The sequence below is a fragment of the Pelobates fuscus genome, chromosome 2 (genome assembly GCF_036172605.1).
Source record: "Pelobates fuscus isolate aPelFus1 chromosome 2, aPelFus1.pri, whole genome shotgun sequence".
In the NCBI taxonomy this organism is placed as follows: domain Eukaryota; kingdom Metazoa; phylum Chordata; class Amphibia; order Anura; family Pelobatidae; genus Pelobates; species Pelobates fuscus.
In genome coordinates this window covers 326,804,711-326,824,867 of record NC_086318.1, presented here as the reverse complement: position 1 = coordinate 326,824,867, position 20,157 = coordinate 326,804,711, and the positions used below count along the sequence as shown (strand labels likewise).

General features: G+C 37.5%; 1 protein-coding gene across 1 annotated transcript in view; it reads right to left on the bottom strand.

Moving 5' to 3' along the window:
• Positions 1 to 20,157, bottom strand: part of ASCC3 (activating signal cointegrator 1 complex subunit 3) — a 647,451-nt gene that overhangs the window by 8,889 nt on the left and 618,405 nt on the right. Inside the window, exons 38-40 of the mRNA XM_063443555.1 lie at positions 15,888 to 16,039; positions 15,048 to 15,198; positions 1,733 to 1,939 (exon numbers count right to left, since the gene is read on the bottom strand). Coding sequence (XP_063299625.1) covers positions 1,733 to 1,939; positions 15,048 to 15,198; positions 15,888 to 16,039 — 510 coding nt within the window. The remainder of the gene's footprint in view (positions 1 to 1,732; positions 1,940 to 15,047; positions 15,199 to 15,887; positions 16,040 to 20,157) is intronic.

Below are 20,157 nucleotides of genomic sequence, written 5' to 3'. Positions count from 1 at the left end.
ATCAATATCCATGATATGATGACGACTTTTCTTCATGAAAGGTTTATTTCCAAAGTTCAAAAATATTTAGTGGCTCTTTATGATGGATATCCCCCTTACACTAGCTACTGGTGGTATACGTGAGAAGAGCTGTGCACAAATCAGGTTACGGTCTACCTGTTGAATGGGAAGTGACCAATTCTTCATTGATTAGATATCTAAAGAAAGAAGCTAAATAAGACATTACACATAAAACAAGAAACAACAAAGTGGAAACCACAATCAAATAAGCATACAATTAAAAATACAACCTGGAAAATATATCCAAAATAAGAATATTCTATAAAAGAATATAGTGAAATCTGGAAAGATAAAAAATATATATCATAGCGTAACACAGTACAAATATAGTATTGAAAATGTGATGCAAGTAATAAACTCACAAACGAAAGTGAAAATCAGGCCTCTCACCCGCCTGGGGTATATGTAGTGTGGACTTGATAGTAGATCCAAACAAATGTATATCTTCAAAGAAATGGATAAAAAGAGCCATACATGGTGAAGTACGTATAAAATTATAATAACAGAGATTTATTGGTACCACTTACAGACATAAACCACTTATTTATGTCTGTAAGTGATACCAATAAATCTCTTTTTGTATAATTTTATACGTACTTCACCATGTATGGCTCTTTTTATCCATTTCTTTGAAGATATACATTTGTTTGGATCTACTATCAAGTCCACACTACATATACCCCAGGGGGGTGAGAGGCCTGATTTTCACTTTCGTTTGTGAGTTTATTACTTGCATCACATTTTCAATACTATATTTGTACTGTGTTATGCTCTGATATATATTTTTTATCTTTCCAGATTTCACTATATTCTTTTATAAAATATTCTTATTTTGGATATATTTTCCAGGTTGTATTTTTAATTGTATGCTTATTTGATTGTGGTTTCCACTTTGTTGTTTCTTGTTGTACTACTTTGGGTGTTAGTGAGGTTCACCTGGGACCCTTTCAATTTAGCAGATTAACTATTTGTTGTTAGTTGGTATACTACTGATTTATTACACATAAAACAGTAGTAAAAAAAATAACAAAAAATTAAACAAAAACATTGTATAATGTATTATGGGTGGAAAATAATTCAATTGCTGCTATGAAAAACTGTTACAGCTGCATCACACTGTAATCCATTGTAATTTTATTCTACTAAGCCGTGGTTCTGTAACAAAGACCACAATCTATACCAAATACAGGTAAAGATACAGCACGCAAAATAAATAAATAAATACAGTTTTAAATTATACAAGGCTACTTAAAATCAGCTATCTGAACAAACAAATATTGGGATTCAGTTCCACTATATGGTCATATTGTGTTAAGCCCATCACTATGTCACAGTACCGCAATATCGGTGGGTCCTACACTAATTTTAACATGTGAGATTTACATGCTAACTTGCAATACTTAAAGCTTACATGGCTTCAAGAGACTCCCCAACTTATGCTATACTGTGGTCACCTCCAGAGGGGCACCTTCAAGAGACTCCCCAACTTATGCTATACCGTGGTCACCTCCAGAGGGGCACCTATAGTGGATGGATGGGGTGCTCAGTCCAATAGAAATCTGGTCTGAATTCCATAGGATAGCATAATTTGAGGAGTTACCCAATAATGCCATGATAGCTAATAGTGACAATAAAGCAAATTAGCTTGAAGGTCTGATGTTAGCAATTTTACCTTCCTGGATCCTGCACGGATTCTCTGCAGGCTGATTTGGAGAACATATTCTTGGTCAGCATGTAAGTCAGTCCACATCCTTTCTTGCATGCCAGGGAATACGGTAGGAATGGACAATTCATTTTCAGGATGTACTGCTGCATCCCAGCATCCTTTAATGCGCAAACTAACGTCAATCACTGGAAGATTAGAGACATAGTCCCAAGCCTAAAATGAGAAAAGGAACGTATAAAAAAAATGAAAATTGGATAGTGAATACTTTAATTGATTATCTCTATGAGTTTTATAAGCCCAGACATAGTACACAAATGTTAAAAAGAATGTAGGTACTAAAAAAATACTAGGCAAGAAGCTATTAAATCACAAAATAGTAGGCTACATATCAGTCCTTTCTGGACCCATCTAAAGAAACAAAAAACTCTACATGACAGGGTTTATTTAGAAAACCGAGAACGGCATTTAACTAACAGATAAATTGAACATTTTAGGACAAATTTGCAGAATTAAAAAATTGACCCTTAGTTTGACTTACATTTTGCAACTCATTTATCAATTCTCCTCAATTTGGAATTACATTTTTTTTTGTAATTTAAACGAATAAACCATAGCAGTTGTGACAGAGGCTTCTGTGCCATGGCCTCTTGGACAAGCATGAAGGCCAGCCTCCAGCCCAAGGACTATGGGCCTAGTCCCACAATCCACTAAAAAGAGATATTTTCAATAGGGGAAGGTGTTATGGAGACCCCCTGGACGCCTACTCTGCCTTCCAGACAGAATCCCAGAATCTTGCACATCGAGCCCTTGACCGGGAGATACCCTGAAACACTCTGGAATTGTTCACCCTGGGACTGTGCCGCAATCAGACAAATCTTTGATTGGGTATCTCTTGGTCCCACAACCACCAATCACCACAACCGCTTTTTGGACAGTAACTGCACTCAGTGGTGACTATCTAAGAACATATAACATGTGAGGGAGCCGTCCTCTCTGGAGCCCCAGAAACCCTGTTTTGTGAAATCAGCTGCACACCTGGAACTCTGAGCCGCATTGGAGGACAGTCGCAACGCAGTCAAATATTAACACGCTATAACTCAGGCGTGGATTCTCCGATCAGGGAGCTATTTGGACAGAAAGGCACTCAGTAAGTAGTTATCCAGGAACGTCTAACATTGTGGGGTTGCTGTTCATCCCAGAGCCCTGGAAACTCTGTTTTGTGAGATCCAGGACAAACCAGTCACATGCCTGGAACTCCAAGCTGGATCAGAGAATAGCCGCCACCTGTTCAAATGTTAACACGCTATAACTCTGGCGCGGATTCTGCAATCAGGGTGTTATTTGGACAGTAAGGGTGCTCAGTGAAGATCTATCCAGGGCTTTATAATGTGTGGGACTGCTGTTCAGGGAACGGGTGTTTTGGGGGATATTTTGTACATATTGCCTCTAGATCTGGGAAGGCACAGTAGGAAGTCTATCTTATTAGGAATGTTGCAGTCAAGACCCGAGACCGAGTGGCACCGGGGTGGGACTATTTTAAGGGCATTACATTGTATTGAGGACCCCCTGATGTGTGCATCCACATTTCTCTGTATAAATACCTGTGCTGTGTGCAATAAAGCTGGTTTCTACTCCCCTACATTCAGTCTCAACTAAGGTGTGGTGGGGAAAGCTATGTATAATCACTGCTTTACAGGAGAAAGGATCTCCAAAGCTATGACCACAGCAGGGAACTATAACCACTGCAGGGAGCTAGAGAAAAAGCAGCCAGGTCCCAGGTGGAAGAGGCCCACAGAGACCCCAGTCAAGCTGCAGCGACTGGGTCTGAAGTGCCATGACAGCAGCTAGGGGGAAAACTTGGCGGAGGTACTCAGTTGGAGTAAAGGAGCTCCGCTACAGTGGTGTTTATGTATATAAAACTACTCCATTAAAACAAAGCGATAATTTAATGTTTGGAGTGAGAAAAAGCTCATCTATGGAAAACAAATCCATCTGCTAACGATCTTTCGATCATGGTAATATTTCTCGCATTAGCCTCAACCAGTCTGTCAAGGGAGAAGAACCAGCCCAAAAGTTCTTGGCGCTATAAGTAAACAGAGATTTTAGCACCTCATTCCAACATCCTCATTAAAATCAACTTAATTTGGCAAGATCATCTCCATTCTATTATCAGCATGGGGACTTAAACAGCTCTTTTGTCTCTACGGACTGGCTGACTCTCTACATGGAATCTTTTTCTAAAACTAGTGGTGGGCTATATATCTTTCAATAGTTTATTTGGGGGTGGGGACAAATACTCTGTAATTTGTCAGATTAGAAACATCACAACATTTTATTTTTTTATTTTTATAACAGGTTTTTAAAGCACAACAGTTATTGTCTTTGAAAAAAATCCCCTGGATTTAGTAATGCAACAAATAAAGTTGCGCAGATGGCTTGTAGTTTTTACATCTTGTCCCTGTCAAGGTATTATAACTAATGACAAATCCTGGACCTCGTCTGCATTGTAAAAGCTTTATCATGTTTATTTAAAAATCAATAAAATATATATAATATATATATATAAAAAAAAATACTAATGATATATAAAATAAATATTTAAAGGTAAATGGTAAAACAATTTACATGTATAGATAATATATACAAAAGAAACATATCTAAATATCATATTTTCCGTCTCCATATTGTGTGTATGGATCTTACTGGCTCAGTGATTGTATGTGGATGCTGTTTATAGTTTTCCTTTGTGTTTGTAGTACTTGCTGTGATACTCAAACGTATAATAGGTACGTTAAGTAAAATAATTTTGCTTCCCTACATTTGCTAGGATATTAGAATAACATTCCACCATGTGCTCAATGACAGCTTCTCGTTAAGTATAAAATGCTGGTTAACAACGATGAATTGATAGATAGCGATTATCTAACAAAACATACTAATTCTAAAGGTGTGCAGGATCAAGCGTAAATAAGAACATTTTAGGGAACACTCACTTATGTTATTTTCCTCCATAATGAACAGACAATCAAAAAGGAAGCAATGTTTCTGAGAGAGGCAGACAGATCAGAAACAAAGCATGTATATTTCTATTAACGGCCGCAGTGTGTTTCTCTTGTTCCATCAGAAGCAAATTTGTATTTTTCCCAAATACGTCGACTGATAATGCCATTTATATTTATTACTGTAACACTTTACATGGGAGATAAAGAGACTTCACGGGTTCATGTAAAAAATAAATTGCTTATATTTGGTTTATATTACCTCTATCAACTGAAGTGATTGTAGATTATCATATTGTATACTTTAAACAACATGTGCAGGGCATGCTGAACACCGATTTCACAGATCTAACAACACGTGTTTTGACAACGTTATGGTCCTACACATATTACACACTCACAAATATATATATTTATATACATATGTATTATATATATATATATGTATATGAATGTATGTATAAGATGCACACATATGTATAAATGCACACTTTTCCATACACACACAATGTGTAAGACAGTGTTTTATATATATATATATATATATATATATATATATATATAAATAAATATTAGCATTGCATATGAGTTCACATATATACGCTCACACACTGGCTATTTTTGAAGGTACTGTGAACACCAGCCAAACATATTTATCTGAGGATTAATCTTCATCTATTGAATCAGACAAGAACACTACCATGCATACAATTATTTAATTAGCAGCCAAATCCTCTCCCAGTTAGCAGCCGTTGCAGGCATACTGATGGGGAGAAGATGCAAATCTCGCAGCAGTACTGCTTTTTCTCATTACTACTGCAATTAGCACTTAAATTGATGCTTTAAACCTGCTAATTTCTGGAATAATTCAGAATTTTTATGTTACCTGGGATCGCCTCACAGTAGAGACGACACCAGATTGCTGCAGAAATTGAAGCACTTTTGTGCCAGATAAACCATCATCATATCAGACGGAGCCAATTTAAATTCGGTTTAAAAATAACAGAATGACAATTTATGAAAATAAATTAGGTACGTTTACTTCCGAATTCTCCCTGAACTAATTAGAACAATGTCCCAATAATTTCTCATCACATTTAAAACTTGCCGTGAGCTCAGTTCCCGCTATAACAGAAATGTGTTAAGCGAATCCTTGCTCCAATTTAGAGAAATTACTTTTTATTCCGATGATTTTTATGGTAATTGAGTTAGAAATGCAGACATTTAATCTGGTTTATTGAAACGTTATTCATTGACACACTGTTGTTGTTGTTACAAATCTGGTTCCATTGGAATTGATTCTACAGAAACTGAACAATCAATCGTAGAATGTCACTTCCTAAGCCTTTAACATATAATGAAAAATACCTGATTTCTGCCACGCAAAACACATCCCAGTAATTAATATCTTTGATTGGTGACTGATAAACGTTAATTGCTAAGAATATTAATACAATTTATACCAGGAAATATAATAGAAAATCCACTCATATTGGTTATGAGTGGACCCCATTTGGTCCACCAAAACACACATATGTCAAGGAGGTAATTAACTAAAATACTATCATAATGTATATCAACACACACACACACACACACACATATATATATATATATATATATATATATATATATATATATATATATATATATATATATATATATTTATATGAACAGATACATACACAAACACGTACGTACGTACGTACGTACGTACGTACGTACGTACACACACGTAAAAATGTATTGTGGAGATATCGTGGGGTTCTTGAGACATCAAAGCACACCTTGCCATTATGGATCTTTTATATTACATTAAATGTTTTGATTATTGTAGTGTAGGGGTTAATGTTTGGTGATCATGTTGTGCTAGTGTAGGGGTTAAAGTTTAGTGACAGTGTAATAGTAGTGTATAGTAAGACACTTCAATTAGAGAAAAAATTACTCCTACTTTTTTTTTTTTCTTTAATGTTCAACAACAGCTTATTAATTCTCACTAAAAACATAACATGGAAAGAGAACTCATAGGGTAATAACGTTATGTTAAAAAAAAAAAAAAAAAACCAGCATATAAGGTTGCACTCACAAAGTGGCAGAAAATTCAAGCTCTTCAATCATAGATGTCACCAAATTCAATAATATTCAGCAATCCAAGGGTTCAAAGCGGAAATAGATCACAAGCCCATCAAATGTAGTCTCCAGTCCAATTCCCAGCTATATTGGTAGCTGGAAACCTCACAATTATCTTAGGCTAAATTAAACAGCAACATAAAAAATATAAAGTAAATAAAATCAGGAACTAACTCTTAGCACTTTATTGATGCGCTGACTAGCACTTTTTTTATTCTCCTGAAGAAGTCTATATGTTAGACGAAACGCGTAGAGTTAGTTCCTGATTTTATTTACTTTATAATTTTTATGTTGCTGTTTCCTTTAGCCTAAGATATTTGTGAGGTTTCCAGCTACCGATATCATTAGGAATTGGACTGGAGACTACATTTGATAGGCTTGTGATCTATTTCCGCTTTGAACCCTTGGATTGCTGAATATTATTGAATTTGGTGACATCTATGATTGATGAGCTTGAATTTTCTGCCACTCTGTGAGTGCAACCTTATATGCGTTTTTTTTTTTTTTTAACATAACGTTATTACCCTATGAGTTCTCTTTCCATGTTATGTTTTTAGGTATATTTGTTTTGTTATTTGTATATGAGGATTAAAGGAGCACTATAGAGTCAGGAACAAAAACATGTATTCCTGACCCTATAGGTTTAAAACCACCATCTAGCCACCCTGAGCCCCTCATGCCTCACCAAATATAGAAATCTTACTTGTATTCAAGTCTGGAACTGCTTACTTTGTCACCATTTCCTTTAGACATGCCCACTGCCTGCTGACATTAGCAGAAGTGGTAGCCTGATCCAATCACAATCCTTCCCCATAGGATTGGCGGAGACTGACAAAGAGGCAGAGCAGGGGCAGAGCCAGAACAATTCAAACACAGCCCTGGTCAATCAGCATCTCCTCATAGAGATGAATTGAATCAATTAATCTCTATGAGGAAAGTTCAGTGTCTGCATGCAGAGGCTGGAGATACTGAATGTTTGGATGCAAATACCGTACATCTAAAAAAGGGTAATTACCTTTTTGATTGATTTTGTATTCACTGCACGTGTGTGGTCTATATTATTGTTTAATATTATTTGTCACATCTACTTGAAGTCTTACTGGAAAGATATTCATAATTCTACCGATTCCAACTTATTTATTTAAATAAATTGACCTATAGAAATCCCAATTTTAATCCTGACACTGCTTGAGGCACAGTTGTGTTCTATGACACAGTGGTTGAAAACCACTAGTCTAGAGGTTAGTCTAGAGGCTAATGTTAAAATTATAGTGTAGCACACCTCCCAAATGTCCCAATTTTGCCAGGACAGTCACAAGTTGTGGGTCTTGTCTCACCGCCCGACTTAGTTCCCCTTGTGTGCTGCTTTTGGGGACACCAGAGAACTGTCCACAAAAGGCATATCACAAGTCCATTGTTAGTTCAGGGCACTAGGACTTGCCCTCTATTTCCCTACCACCATTACTTTGTACATAGTTACAGTACTAACAGATTGTGGGAACGACAGCTCTGGGCAGCAGCTATTTCAGTTGGCATCTTTAAAATTGTAGCAGTGTGACTTCTACTAACATGTATGTATGTTAATTCAGCCTCGTATTAGGTCCCCCAGACTGTACAGAGGTGATCCATACACTGTTACCAGTTCATTCTAAGAAATAATTGCACTGATGATGCTACCATATGGTATTCAAAAATTAGATCTTCCCATTGAAATAATGTGTGTGTATATATATATTATATATATATATATATATATATATATATATATATATATATATATATGTGTGTGTGTATATCTATTATATTTATATATATATATATATATATATATATATGTATATATATATATATATATGTGTGTGTGTATATCTATTATATTTATATATATATATATGTATATATATATATATATATATATATATATATATATATGTGTGTGTGTATATCTATTATATTTATATATATATATATGTATATATATATATGTGTGTGTGTGCACACACACACACACATTTTAAAAGGAAAATAAGATGTAATAATATCTAATTATACATATATATATTTTAAGAAAATAAATATAATGCGGTTTGAAAAAAGACAAAGAATATTATATTGTGAGACAGGGACTGTCATACTATATACATATATACATATACATCACACACCCCGCCCCCCTATGGGATTTAAAGGCAATTGATGCCTAATGCAAAGCACATAACAGTCTGTAGAGAAAACATTTCCATTCACAGGGGCAACAGCTTAATGAGAATAAGCAATATTATATTAAGGGGCTAATGAAGTGGATAGCCACAAATTCAGTTCTGGTTTATTTAACAAGTTCAGTGGAAATAAGTATTTAACACACAATTAAAATTCATTGTCAATTAAAGTGCTTTTTATAAGCAAAATCCGATCTCATTATTGTTCTTTGTTTGGAAACAAATAAAGCAAATTAAAACACGACTCAAAGATGACCACTAAAATTAACTTAGATTCAGTTCCATACAATCCTATCCGTTAAAAATACATTGGAAACTGCAGCTCAACCATTGTGACGATATTAGCACTGTTCTTTGCAGCTGGAGAGGTCAGACTAATCAGAGCTTTGAATTTCCTCTGAATCATTTATAAAATAACCAAACACCAACACAGACCTACCTTACCTTCTGCACAATCCTTTCTATCATCAGAACATCGTCAGATTACCCAAGGACTAGTAATATAATTATTATTTGGGGCCTGCAAAAGTTTGGAGTCAATGTTGAATTTAATTTTGTATTGTAATTCAAATTTTATCCACTGTAAGCTTTCAGTTTTACAACGTTTGTTTTAGTATCAGTGTCCCCAATAAAAAACAAAAAACGATGTTATCTGACGCAGTTTACAGCCATCCCATTCTCTCATTTGAACACTGAACGTTAGAGAGATTAGCAGACCATCCTAATTGAATATCAGGCATTTGGGAGAACCTGTAAGCATGAACTGAATGTTGGGGTCCATTTCCAGAGTTGAAGACTGCCAAAAGGATGATAAGCCACCAAAGCAGCCGTAACACCTTACGGGGTAGCAATAAAAAAAAAAAAAAGTAGGACATTTCCTAATGTTTTTTTTTTTTTTTTAATTCTTTATTTTCTTAGTGCACATAGTATCATACAGGCTTGTAATTCCACATTATGAGTTTACATGTAAATACAGTGTCATGACAAATGAGAGACTTGCACTCTTTTTTAATGTTAATAAACAGGCTGAACTATAGGTCTAAACCTAAGACTGGCGAGTTATATCAAGTAAAGTTAGGCTAAGTTAGGAGCAGATATGTCCGAACCAATATTTCGACATGACCTTGGACATAACAGATTACTGTATATACTCGAGTATAAGCCGACCCGAATATAAGCCGAGGCCCCTAATTTTACCCCCCAAAACTGGGAAAACTTATTGACTCGAGTATAAGACTAGGGTGGGAAATGCAGCAGCTACTGGTAAATTTCTAAATAAAATTAGATCCTAAAAAAAATTATATTAATTGAATTTTTATTTGCAGTGTGTGTGTATGAGTGCAGTGTGTGTATGAGTGCAGTGTGTGTATGAGTGCAGTGTGTGTATGAGTGCAGAGTGTGTGTATGAGTGCAGAGTGTGTGTATGAGTGCAGAGTGTGTGTATGAGTGCAGAGTGTGTGTATGAGTGCAGAGTGTGTGTATGAGTGCAGTGTGTGTATATGAATGCAGTGTGTATATGAATGCAGTGTGTATATGAATGCAGTGTGTATATGAATGCAGTGTGTATATGAATGCAGTGTGTATATGGATGCAGTGTGAGTGCAGTGTGTGTATATGAATGCAGTGTGTATATGAATGCAGTGTGTATATGAATGCAGTGTGTATATGGATGCAGTGTGTATATGGATGCAGTGTGTGTGTGTGTGTGTGTGTGTGAATGCAGTGTGTATATGAGTGCGTTTATGAATGCAGTGTGTATATGAATGCAGTGTGAGTGCAGTGTGTGTGTGTGTGTGAATGCAGTGTGTATATGAGTGCAGTGTGTGTGTGAATGCAGTGTGTGTGTGAGTGCAGTGTGTGTGTGTGTATAAATGCAGTGTGTATATCAATGCAGTGTGAGTGCAGTGTGTATATGAGTGCAGTGTGTGTGTGTGTGTGTGAATGCAGTGTGTATATGAGTGCAGTGTGTGTGTGTGTGATGCAGAGTGTGATGCAGAGCCTTGGTGGGGGGTGGGCATTTTAATATATTTTTTATTATTATTATTTTAATTTTTTTGTTATATTATTTTTTTTATTATTATTATTGTATTATTATTTTCATTTTTTTTGGTATGTTATTAATTTATTTATTTTTATTACTATTATAAATTTTTTTGTCCCCCCTCCCTGCTTGCTAGCGTGCCAGGGAGGGGGGCTCCTTCCCTGGTGGTCCAGTGGGATTGGTAGTTCAGTGGGGGGGGAGAGGGGGGCTGTGAGAGATGTAACTTACCTCTCCTGCAGCTCCTGTCAGCTCTCTCCTCCTCCGCGCCGTCCGGTCAGCTCTTCTGTCAGCTCACACTGTAAATCTCGCGAGAGCCGCGGCTCTCGCGAGATTTACACTGGGAGCTGACCGAGGTGCTGAACGGACGGCGCGGAGGAGGAGAGAGCTGACAGGAGCTGCAGGAGAGGTAAGTAACATCTCTCACAGCTCCCAGTCTGTATTATGGCAATGTAAATTGCCATAATACAGACACTGACTCGAGTATAAGCAGAGTTGGGGTTTTTCAGCACAAAAAATGTGCTGAAAAACTCGGCTTATACTCGAGTATATACGGTAATTGAATTGCTTATTGCTGGTGCCTGCTTCCTTAATATATATAACTACTGGTGAAAGAGCATTTTAGTGAAAAGGCATTGTGTCTAATGCATAACAAAACATTAGCTTTATAAAAACATTAGCCGTAGCAGTGGAGCTTAGTGTTATCCAATTCATGTCAGACCAGAGCTATTTGCACTATAACAGGTAGAGTAGAAGAATAAAAAGTAGAGTAACCCTTCCAAGCTGCACTTACCCTGTCAGCATAGCTCAGTTGCTAGGCTGATGTGCTTTAGTAATAAATTAGTTATACGACTTATAAAGCATTGTTGGGCGCTAACAAGCTAGACAGGCTCGATTACTAGGATATATCCTAGACATGCTGAACATTCCATATATGTAGAAGTGTTGATGATTGGAGTCACTTATATTATTCCTCTGGCAGCATTATCATTATGATACTTTACCACATCAATAGAAGGTCATATAGTGTAGAGAGAGATACAAGCAAGGAAATGAAAATCATAATACAAAAAAGTAAAGAAAACTTGATGCCTGGCATTTAAAACACAAAATGAGTTGTAGAGATGGCAGTCCCAAGAGCGAGTTCAGCTGGTTCCTCTAAGTGGCAAAGCTACTACCAAGCCTGGGCAAGTGATACTCTGGAGCAGGATTTGCATGAGGGCCAGCATCGTTTTACCACAGACTTGGGTTCATCGAGGGACCAAGTCTATCCCCTTCAGGGGGAGGGCAAAGGAGGTGAGTGGCAATCTCCACTGGTATAGAGTACCCATTTTATTTCTTTATTTTACAAATTAGCTTTTTATCCAGTGTGCACTATTGGTTGTTTCTCTCTACCCGAGTGCCTATCGTATCAAGGACGGAGAAAATTTACCACAGACGAAGGATACCTACTGTATATCCCATAAGCGGGGATTATACCGCTGAACGCCCTTCCCGCCAGAGCAGGTTTTAGCTCTCTCAAATGTGAGTTTGCATTCAAGAGTTTTATATATTTTATTTACTTATATTTTAACTTACTACACTATCCGGCTTCCTGTATATACCCTTTTGTCTCCTACATATGAGTGGATTTACAAGGAAGAATCAAATAAGGACAATCGTTGCAGACTGAATATTGCCGTACTAGACGACTGCACGAGACACTCTTAGATAAGACTTTCTCCTTTTTATCCATTTATTTTATTTGGACTATTTATTTTACTGTTACTAGGCGCAGCTTTTATTGTTATCTCTTTCTGTGGTATAGATGCTCTTCCTCCCATGTGGACGATGCCTGGAAGTCTTGCCTTGGGTGGCCCTGGCCTTAGTGAGCGGTCATGAGGTCGTGTAAGATTCCTTTTAGATCTTGTGCTTTGAGGAGGCTTCACCATACGTGGCTGATCCTTTCTCCGGTTTCCTTTCCGCGGTAAAGACTTGTATGTTGTGGTGTCCGTTTTACGTACTTGTATCTTCAGCCAGAAGTTCTAGAAGATCTGATCTAGCCGCCACAGGGAGTAGGCAGTGGAGTTGCTAAATGCCCTCTCAGTTGCATTCGCGCCATGTGCATTCGTGCATGCGGCGTCCGGCATCTTGGGATGTTATTGTGCAATGCGATATCTGCTTTGTTGGAGTGACGAGCAAAGCTGGTATAGCCGACTACTCTCCAGAGGGGACCGGATATCCAGAGGGATGGATGGGGAGGTAGGAGAGTCTCATCTAGAGTGATTTGATTCAGGGGGAGGAAAGCGTCCGTCTCTTCTCCACTCAGCCAAGCCGTCGCAGTTCTCGGAGCCTCAGGGCATCAATTAAGGTGTCCAAAGGTAGATCAAGGTGCCCCCAGCATGGGAGTCACCTTGGGTTGAGGTCTCTAACTTGTTAGCTCGGATTATCACCGGGTAAGCAGCGTTAGCAGCAGGAGCTCATGCAATGCACATCTTGCCAGCTTGCAGTCCAAGCTCCACTCGGACATTTCCTAATGTTTTGATTTGAAGTAAAAACTAATTTAATTCCAGTCAGCTCTGAGGCTTCAATCAGGATGTGGCGGATACCACTAGCCCACTAAGTAAAGACTCAACAAAGACTATATCATATAATTTGTATACTGATATATATTAATTTTCTTGATGCATGCGCTCTGTCGTATATTTGTACATTATATGTTTACATTTTATTTTTATTTTTTTACCGTAAAAACATACAAAAAAAAAAAGTATATAAGTCTAAAATACTAAAACTTGAGCCTTAAAAGGGTCAGGAAAAGATGAGTGCGACAGCCACTTTAAGATTATTCATTGCACAATGTTGTAGCTGTCTAAGAATTAATATTTGCTGCCAAATGCTTCATCATTCAGGGACCAGATTCTTCACCATTCAGGGAACCACTTGTGACAAACCCAAATGCTGAGCCCCATGTCACTCTCCAGCAATCTTGCACTGAGCACAGGTGCTTAGAATTTGTGAGACGAGGCAGTCAGGTGCCTTAATATGTACTACAATAGTGAGCAATACAATGTTCTACATTGCTGATCATGTATTGGACATTCTGTTATTTGCACTGAGTCAGCAACTGGAGATTTGTGGGCTGTTGAAGCTAGGTAAGGCTATGATTGTCCGGCCCAGTAGGTCCAAAATACTTGTTCATTTATGTGTGCACCAATTTGCAGAAAATGAGCATCAAATGTTCAGGCAGGTTCTAGTATTGGGTATACCAGTTTTATAGTTAGATGTCCCCTCTCAAACTGCTGCAGGAGAAAGATGTGGTGTGATTGCCTGCTTGTGATGCGGGTTTGATTTGATTGGTGAATATGGGTACTTGATTTATTGATTTCTTCTGATCTTGACAACACCCATTGAAATGACATAGGCATATTACCTTATGATGGGAGTTTTACAGACATCCACCAGCAATCCATTTACACATTGTAACAAGTGTCTAATTACTCCAGTTTTCCTAACTGCAAAAGTATTTATGAAATATGTGTATACCTCATTTCATATTTTTTCTTTTACAACAACCAAAAAAACTGACCTGATAGAACAATTCTGAAACGGCATCCTAGAAATTTTGTAGTTACCATGAAAACTAAAACAGAATATTTCAAAAATAGTTCTAGAATTGCTATTTAGACATAACCCTTTATAAGAGCCATGACAGAATGTGCATATATTATTGAGTGAAAATGCATCTAAGTAAGACCTCAGTATGGGTTTTTCTTTGTGAAAGATAAAAGTGGAAACTATGAGCAAGGTCTTAAAGTCAGAGCCACTTTTACAAAAATCTTGCTCTAAATATAAAACAAAAATTGATATAATCCCTTTAATCTGGAATATACATTCAATGAACAAGATCTTATTATAGAGGAACATTTTGGACGATAACCCCCCACAATTATTACCTGTGAAATATGTGCGCGCTGTAAATCACGCTCAATAATGCTAGTGAAGACATCTTCCTTTCTTTCGCATGCAGCAATCAATTCTGGAAGACATTCGATCGGACCAGTGAATTCTCTAGAATCCTTTTTTCCTTTCCTTTGATTCCATTTGCTGTTACGAAGTTAAGCAGGTAAGTATAATTAATTATGCTTTATTATTTACAGTAATATAATAGGCATTTAGCTCTGATATTTTAATGTAAGAAAATCGTTACTATATGTAATGTAAAAAGGGGAACTTTCATCTACAATGTTTGTATGATATTGATAATACATCCCCCTATGGTTAAAATATGTATGTTTGTGAGGTTTGCCAAATACAATGAAACTTAGGAATCCACATCACTGTCCTGGAACTGTGGGCATGCATCTTGGATCCATAATAGTTCTAAGGTCTTCCCTTTTTTGTCATTTAACACCGTAAGTGAAAGAGGAAAAACAATGTTTCTGTTTTTCCTCCTCCAAGCAAGGTGTGCACAGGTTACTCCAGGACTGAACTGAATTGTGTTTTCAATTACAAATCTTTTATGTGAACCATAAAAAATTGCACGTCAACATGCTGTCTTAATTAGCAGGATGCCAGTACTTGAATGGAGTAACGTCAGTCACTCCGTTCCTATAGTCAGCCCTAACAAAAGGGTATAGGTAACTTCAAGTTTCCGTTAAATACACATGAAAGAAAGCAGAGCATCACATAAAATTTTTTTATATTTTATTAAATGGTCTGATTTCCAGATTTAGTCTGCAACTGCTATTTAAAGTGAACGAGAAGACTGTTTTATCAGATTAGTTAGTGCATACCTGAACAGATGAAGATGGTGTGCCTCAATATTGGGTAGAGTTAGCAGGGAAGAATCATGCACCCATCGTGCTTGAATTACCATTTGTACCAGATTAGTAATATTTAATGCTGTGACAATCCAACCATGGTTTGCTGCAACATCCAGCATGGCCTGTTAAAAAGACACAAGATAAGGATGATTCTCATTTTTTTTTATTGTATTTAAAGATAGATTATGTAGATTCATAAATTCATTATTACTAACTCAGCAGCATACCCATCACATTCCATTCAATTCTGTAGTTTTAGATGTTTATTATTTGTGCTCTGTTCATACGCTTCCTTATTGCATAACCAGTCACCTGTCCCCAGCTAAATAGGTCCACCTCCTGAGTGTGCAAAAAACCTATAACAATATTAATATTTTCACTTACCTTTTTCAAAAGCAGAGGCTTCCTTGGTGCTGCACACCTCTCTACCTCCTGCAACATCATGGAGTAGAATTGTCCTCCGTCATCATGGTTAAATCTACTTCTCATAAAGGAGAATTGGGGATGTCATGCACATCCAAGCCTACCCATAGTAATGTATTGAATCGCTGCTTTCCTATGGGGGCTTCCGCCATATGACCGAATATTACTTGGGCAGTGATGCAAAAGCTCCTCTAGTGGCCACTAGATGTGGACCTAAAGGGATACTATAGGCACTCAGACCACTTAATCTCAATAAACTGGCTTAGGTGCAGTGTCCCTGTCCTCTTAACTCTGCAGTACAAAACGTTGCATGAGGACGTCCAGCGTCTACAAAGTACCCATTGGAAAGTATTGATTCAATGCTTTTCTATGGGGAAGGCCTAATGCGCGTGTGTCGCTTGCTTTGCATAAGTTTCCCGGATTGCCATGACGTCCTATGATGATAGATTGGCTGAAATCATCAAGATTAATGATCTCAGCCATGGAAGCGGGGCTGGTGTGGCGATGGAGAAAAGGTAAGTATAAAACCTTTTATCTCCATTCTGGGGGGAGTGGGGCACCTAAAAATCTATTCCAGCACCATAGTGTTAGGTATACATGTTTGTATTCCTAACACTATAGTGTTCCTTTAAAAGAATACTCTTAGCACCAAAACAACTTTAGCTCAATGGCAGAGAATTGAGCAGTGAGACTGCAGAATAATGATCTATACACAAAACTGCTTCATTAAAGGAACACTCCAGGCATCATAACAACTTTCTCAAACAATTCAAACTTATGGTAATCCACATCCACAAAAACAGGTTGCGCCAATGGATGAATATAAAGATAACATGAGTAAAGAAGTATGTATGGAATAAATAATAAATGTATAAAGTCCAATATTCACAGTCCAATTGCTTTTAAATCATTGATAGGTATCAGTACTTGATTAAGGTGCTTGTCAACATATGTAAAAAGATACAAAATGAAAGATAATAGTGCAGACTGTTAAAGCAGGAAGATAAAACTCTCCATAATAATGACTGGAATTTGCACTCACATTTTGTAGAGCTTAAACTAGCTTTAACCCCTTAAGGACCAAACTTCTGGAATAAAAGGGAATCATGACATGTCACACATGGCATGTGTCCTTAAGGGGTTAAGTAAAATTGCTTGCAGCGGTACAATACCCACTGATGGATATAAAACTCTAAAAGCCAATGTCTCAGCGTACCGATGGTTGTATAAACAACAGAGATATACAATAGTGCTCACTGTAAGTACAATTTATCTAAAAATAAATTGATGTATTTTACGCACATTTGATAGAGCAGTACAAAAAGTGTAATAAATGGTCTAACACATACAATAAGTGAAAAACAAATATACTTTAATGCTAAAAGAAATAATACTACACAACGTGTTTCACCAATAAAATGCATTTTCAAGTTTTCCTGTTCCCTTACCAGGATTCTGCTGTACTCTGAATGAGGTAATATATATTGTGCGTATTATCCATACAATATGAACTTACGTACGTTTTAAAATGATTCCACAATATATTTTCCCTTACAACTCAAAATGCTTTAGAATAGTGGATATAATATATACCTGTGCTGCAGCACACTAGTGTAATAATGCAAAGAAGCTCTTATTCATCTCCACATTGAATCAAATGTTTTACGGACAAACAGATCGCTGCTGTTACTTAAGACAAACTAAATATTGAAAGCTTCTTTCAACAAAGGCATTGTTTACACATGCCGAGCTGTTTCAATTAAATTAGACAAATTCTGAACAATTTAGAATTGGTTTAGTGACGTGAAGAGATGCGTGTAAGTGCACTACACAATGCCAATATTTTGTGCAGGGAGGAGGATTGCGGTTGCAATTTCTCGTTCACATTTTCCCTAGATGATCTATTCTAAACATCAACCCTTCAGGCAGCATATTAGTCACTGAATCTATTTTGCATTATTTTCACAACTTGTAGAACACAGTTGCATCTCTACGTTTCTGCCAATAATTCTCTGTGCGTGAATTAAACAGACAATGAGTATGGACAATTCCCATGCATATTAAAGATCATGGTACAAGTACGTATCTGGCTTAGCTGTCCAGATTTTCAAAAGAAGCCTCATACAGCTTAGTTCTGCCACCAGGTTTCACATCTACAAAAAGAATGGAGAGACTCTGACAGATGTTTTATTACTAGAGTTCCCTGCTGAAGAGATATCGGTACTGCTGTCCATGTGTGCATGATTCTACTACAAGCTGCATAATATTAATAGGAAGAAAATTAAATGAGCAAGAAATGTTCGAGCAACATAATGGTAGCCATTCATGTTTTTCCATGAATGAGATCGGCATTACCCTCGCTTGAGCAGAAAAACAGGGATCTCTACAGGGATTTGAAGCAGCTGATATTAGACTTGCTGAATAATTCTCCCACAGAAAGCTATGGGAGACCTGGGATTAACTTACAGAACTTGCAGAATGAAGAGTGAGCAGTGGGAAAGCTGTAACACATTCAGAGGAAATTATCTTTTCTACACATCAGGTAGGAAATCCACACTCGAGTGTACTATTATCCAATTCTTCATCAATCAAACTCATTTACTGTTTACAGGACTTCCACTCTGGCCTATATCTTCAGGGATATAAATTTCCCAAAATACATGTCATTCCCAATGCAGAGGGATTGCATAGGTCCACTATCTTAATTTTCAACATAAATAAGAGTTGTTATAAGACTGTTCAGAATCCAATATATGTACCCCAAACATTTAAATCTTACTCCCACCTTCTCTTACTTTCCATCCTACTGCTCCTGGCAGCAGGCGATGTGTCTCCAAACCCTGGCTATCTCCTCATATACTACCCTCACCTGTGCATCTCCGCTCCACATGCTACTTGCAGAGCTGCTCCTGTTCAACTGAACACTGCAGGAGGAAGTCCCGCACCTTGTCAGACTTCCTCCATTATAAATTCATATTGTGTTCATACAGCACAGCCCTCACCCTTGCTAAACAATCCTACTTTTCCTCTATTGTTAGTTCATGCTCACGCAATCCCAGGCATCTCTTACCTTCAACATTCTCCTTTGCCCACCTCAAGCAACCCCCCAAACTAACCTTTCAGAGGATTTGTCTTGTACCATCCTTAACACACATCCTAAACTGCTCTCTTTCATCTGGTGTTGTCCCTGCACCCCTTAAGCATGCTACTGTCGTACCCATCCTAAAAAAGCCATCCCTAGACCCATCTTCCCCTTCCAATTATTGTCCCATATCCCCCACTTATTTTTCCTCAAAGATTCTAGAAAGACTTGTCTTTAGTCGTATGACTCACTTCCTAAATTCCAACTGCCTCCTCGATCTTCTTCAATCTGGCTTTCGCCCCTTCCACTCTACTGAGACTGCTCTTATTAAAGTTACAAATTACCTAATTGCAGCTAAATTCAAAAGCCACTACTCAATACTAATTCTTCTTGCCCTCTCTGCCGGCTTTAACACTGTTGATCATGTCCTCCTTCTCCAAACTCTTCAATCCCTCGGTCTCTGTGACACTGTCCTCTTGTGGTTCTCATATCTCTCCCAACATTCGTCAAGTATCTCTTTTTGCAATGGAGGTGGACCTGTCTCAGTTCGAGTCCCCCAAGGATCTCTTGGTCCCCTCCTGTTCTCTCTTTATACTGCCTCTCTTGGGAAACTCATTAACTCCTTTGGATTCCACTACCATCTGTATGCAGACGACACCCAGATATATCTCTCCTCCCCCGCGGTCCTACAACGTGTCATTGCTTGCCTTTCTTCAATCTCTGATTATTGTCCTC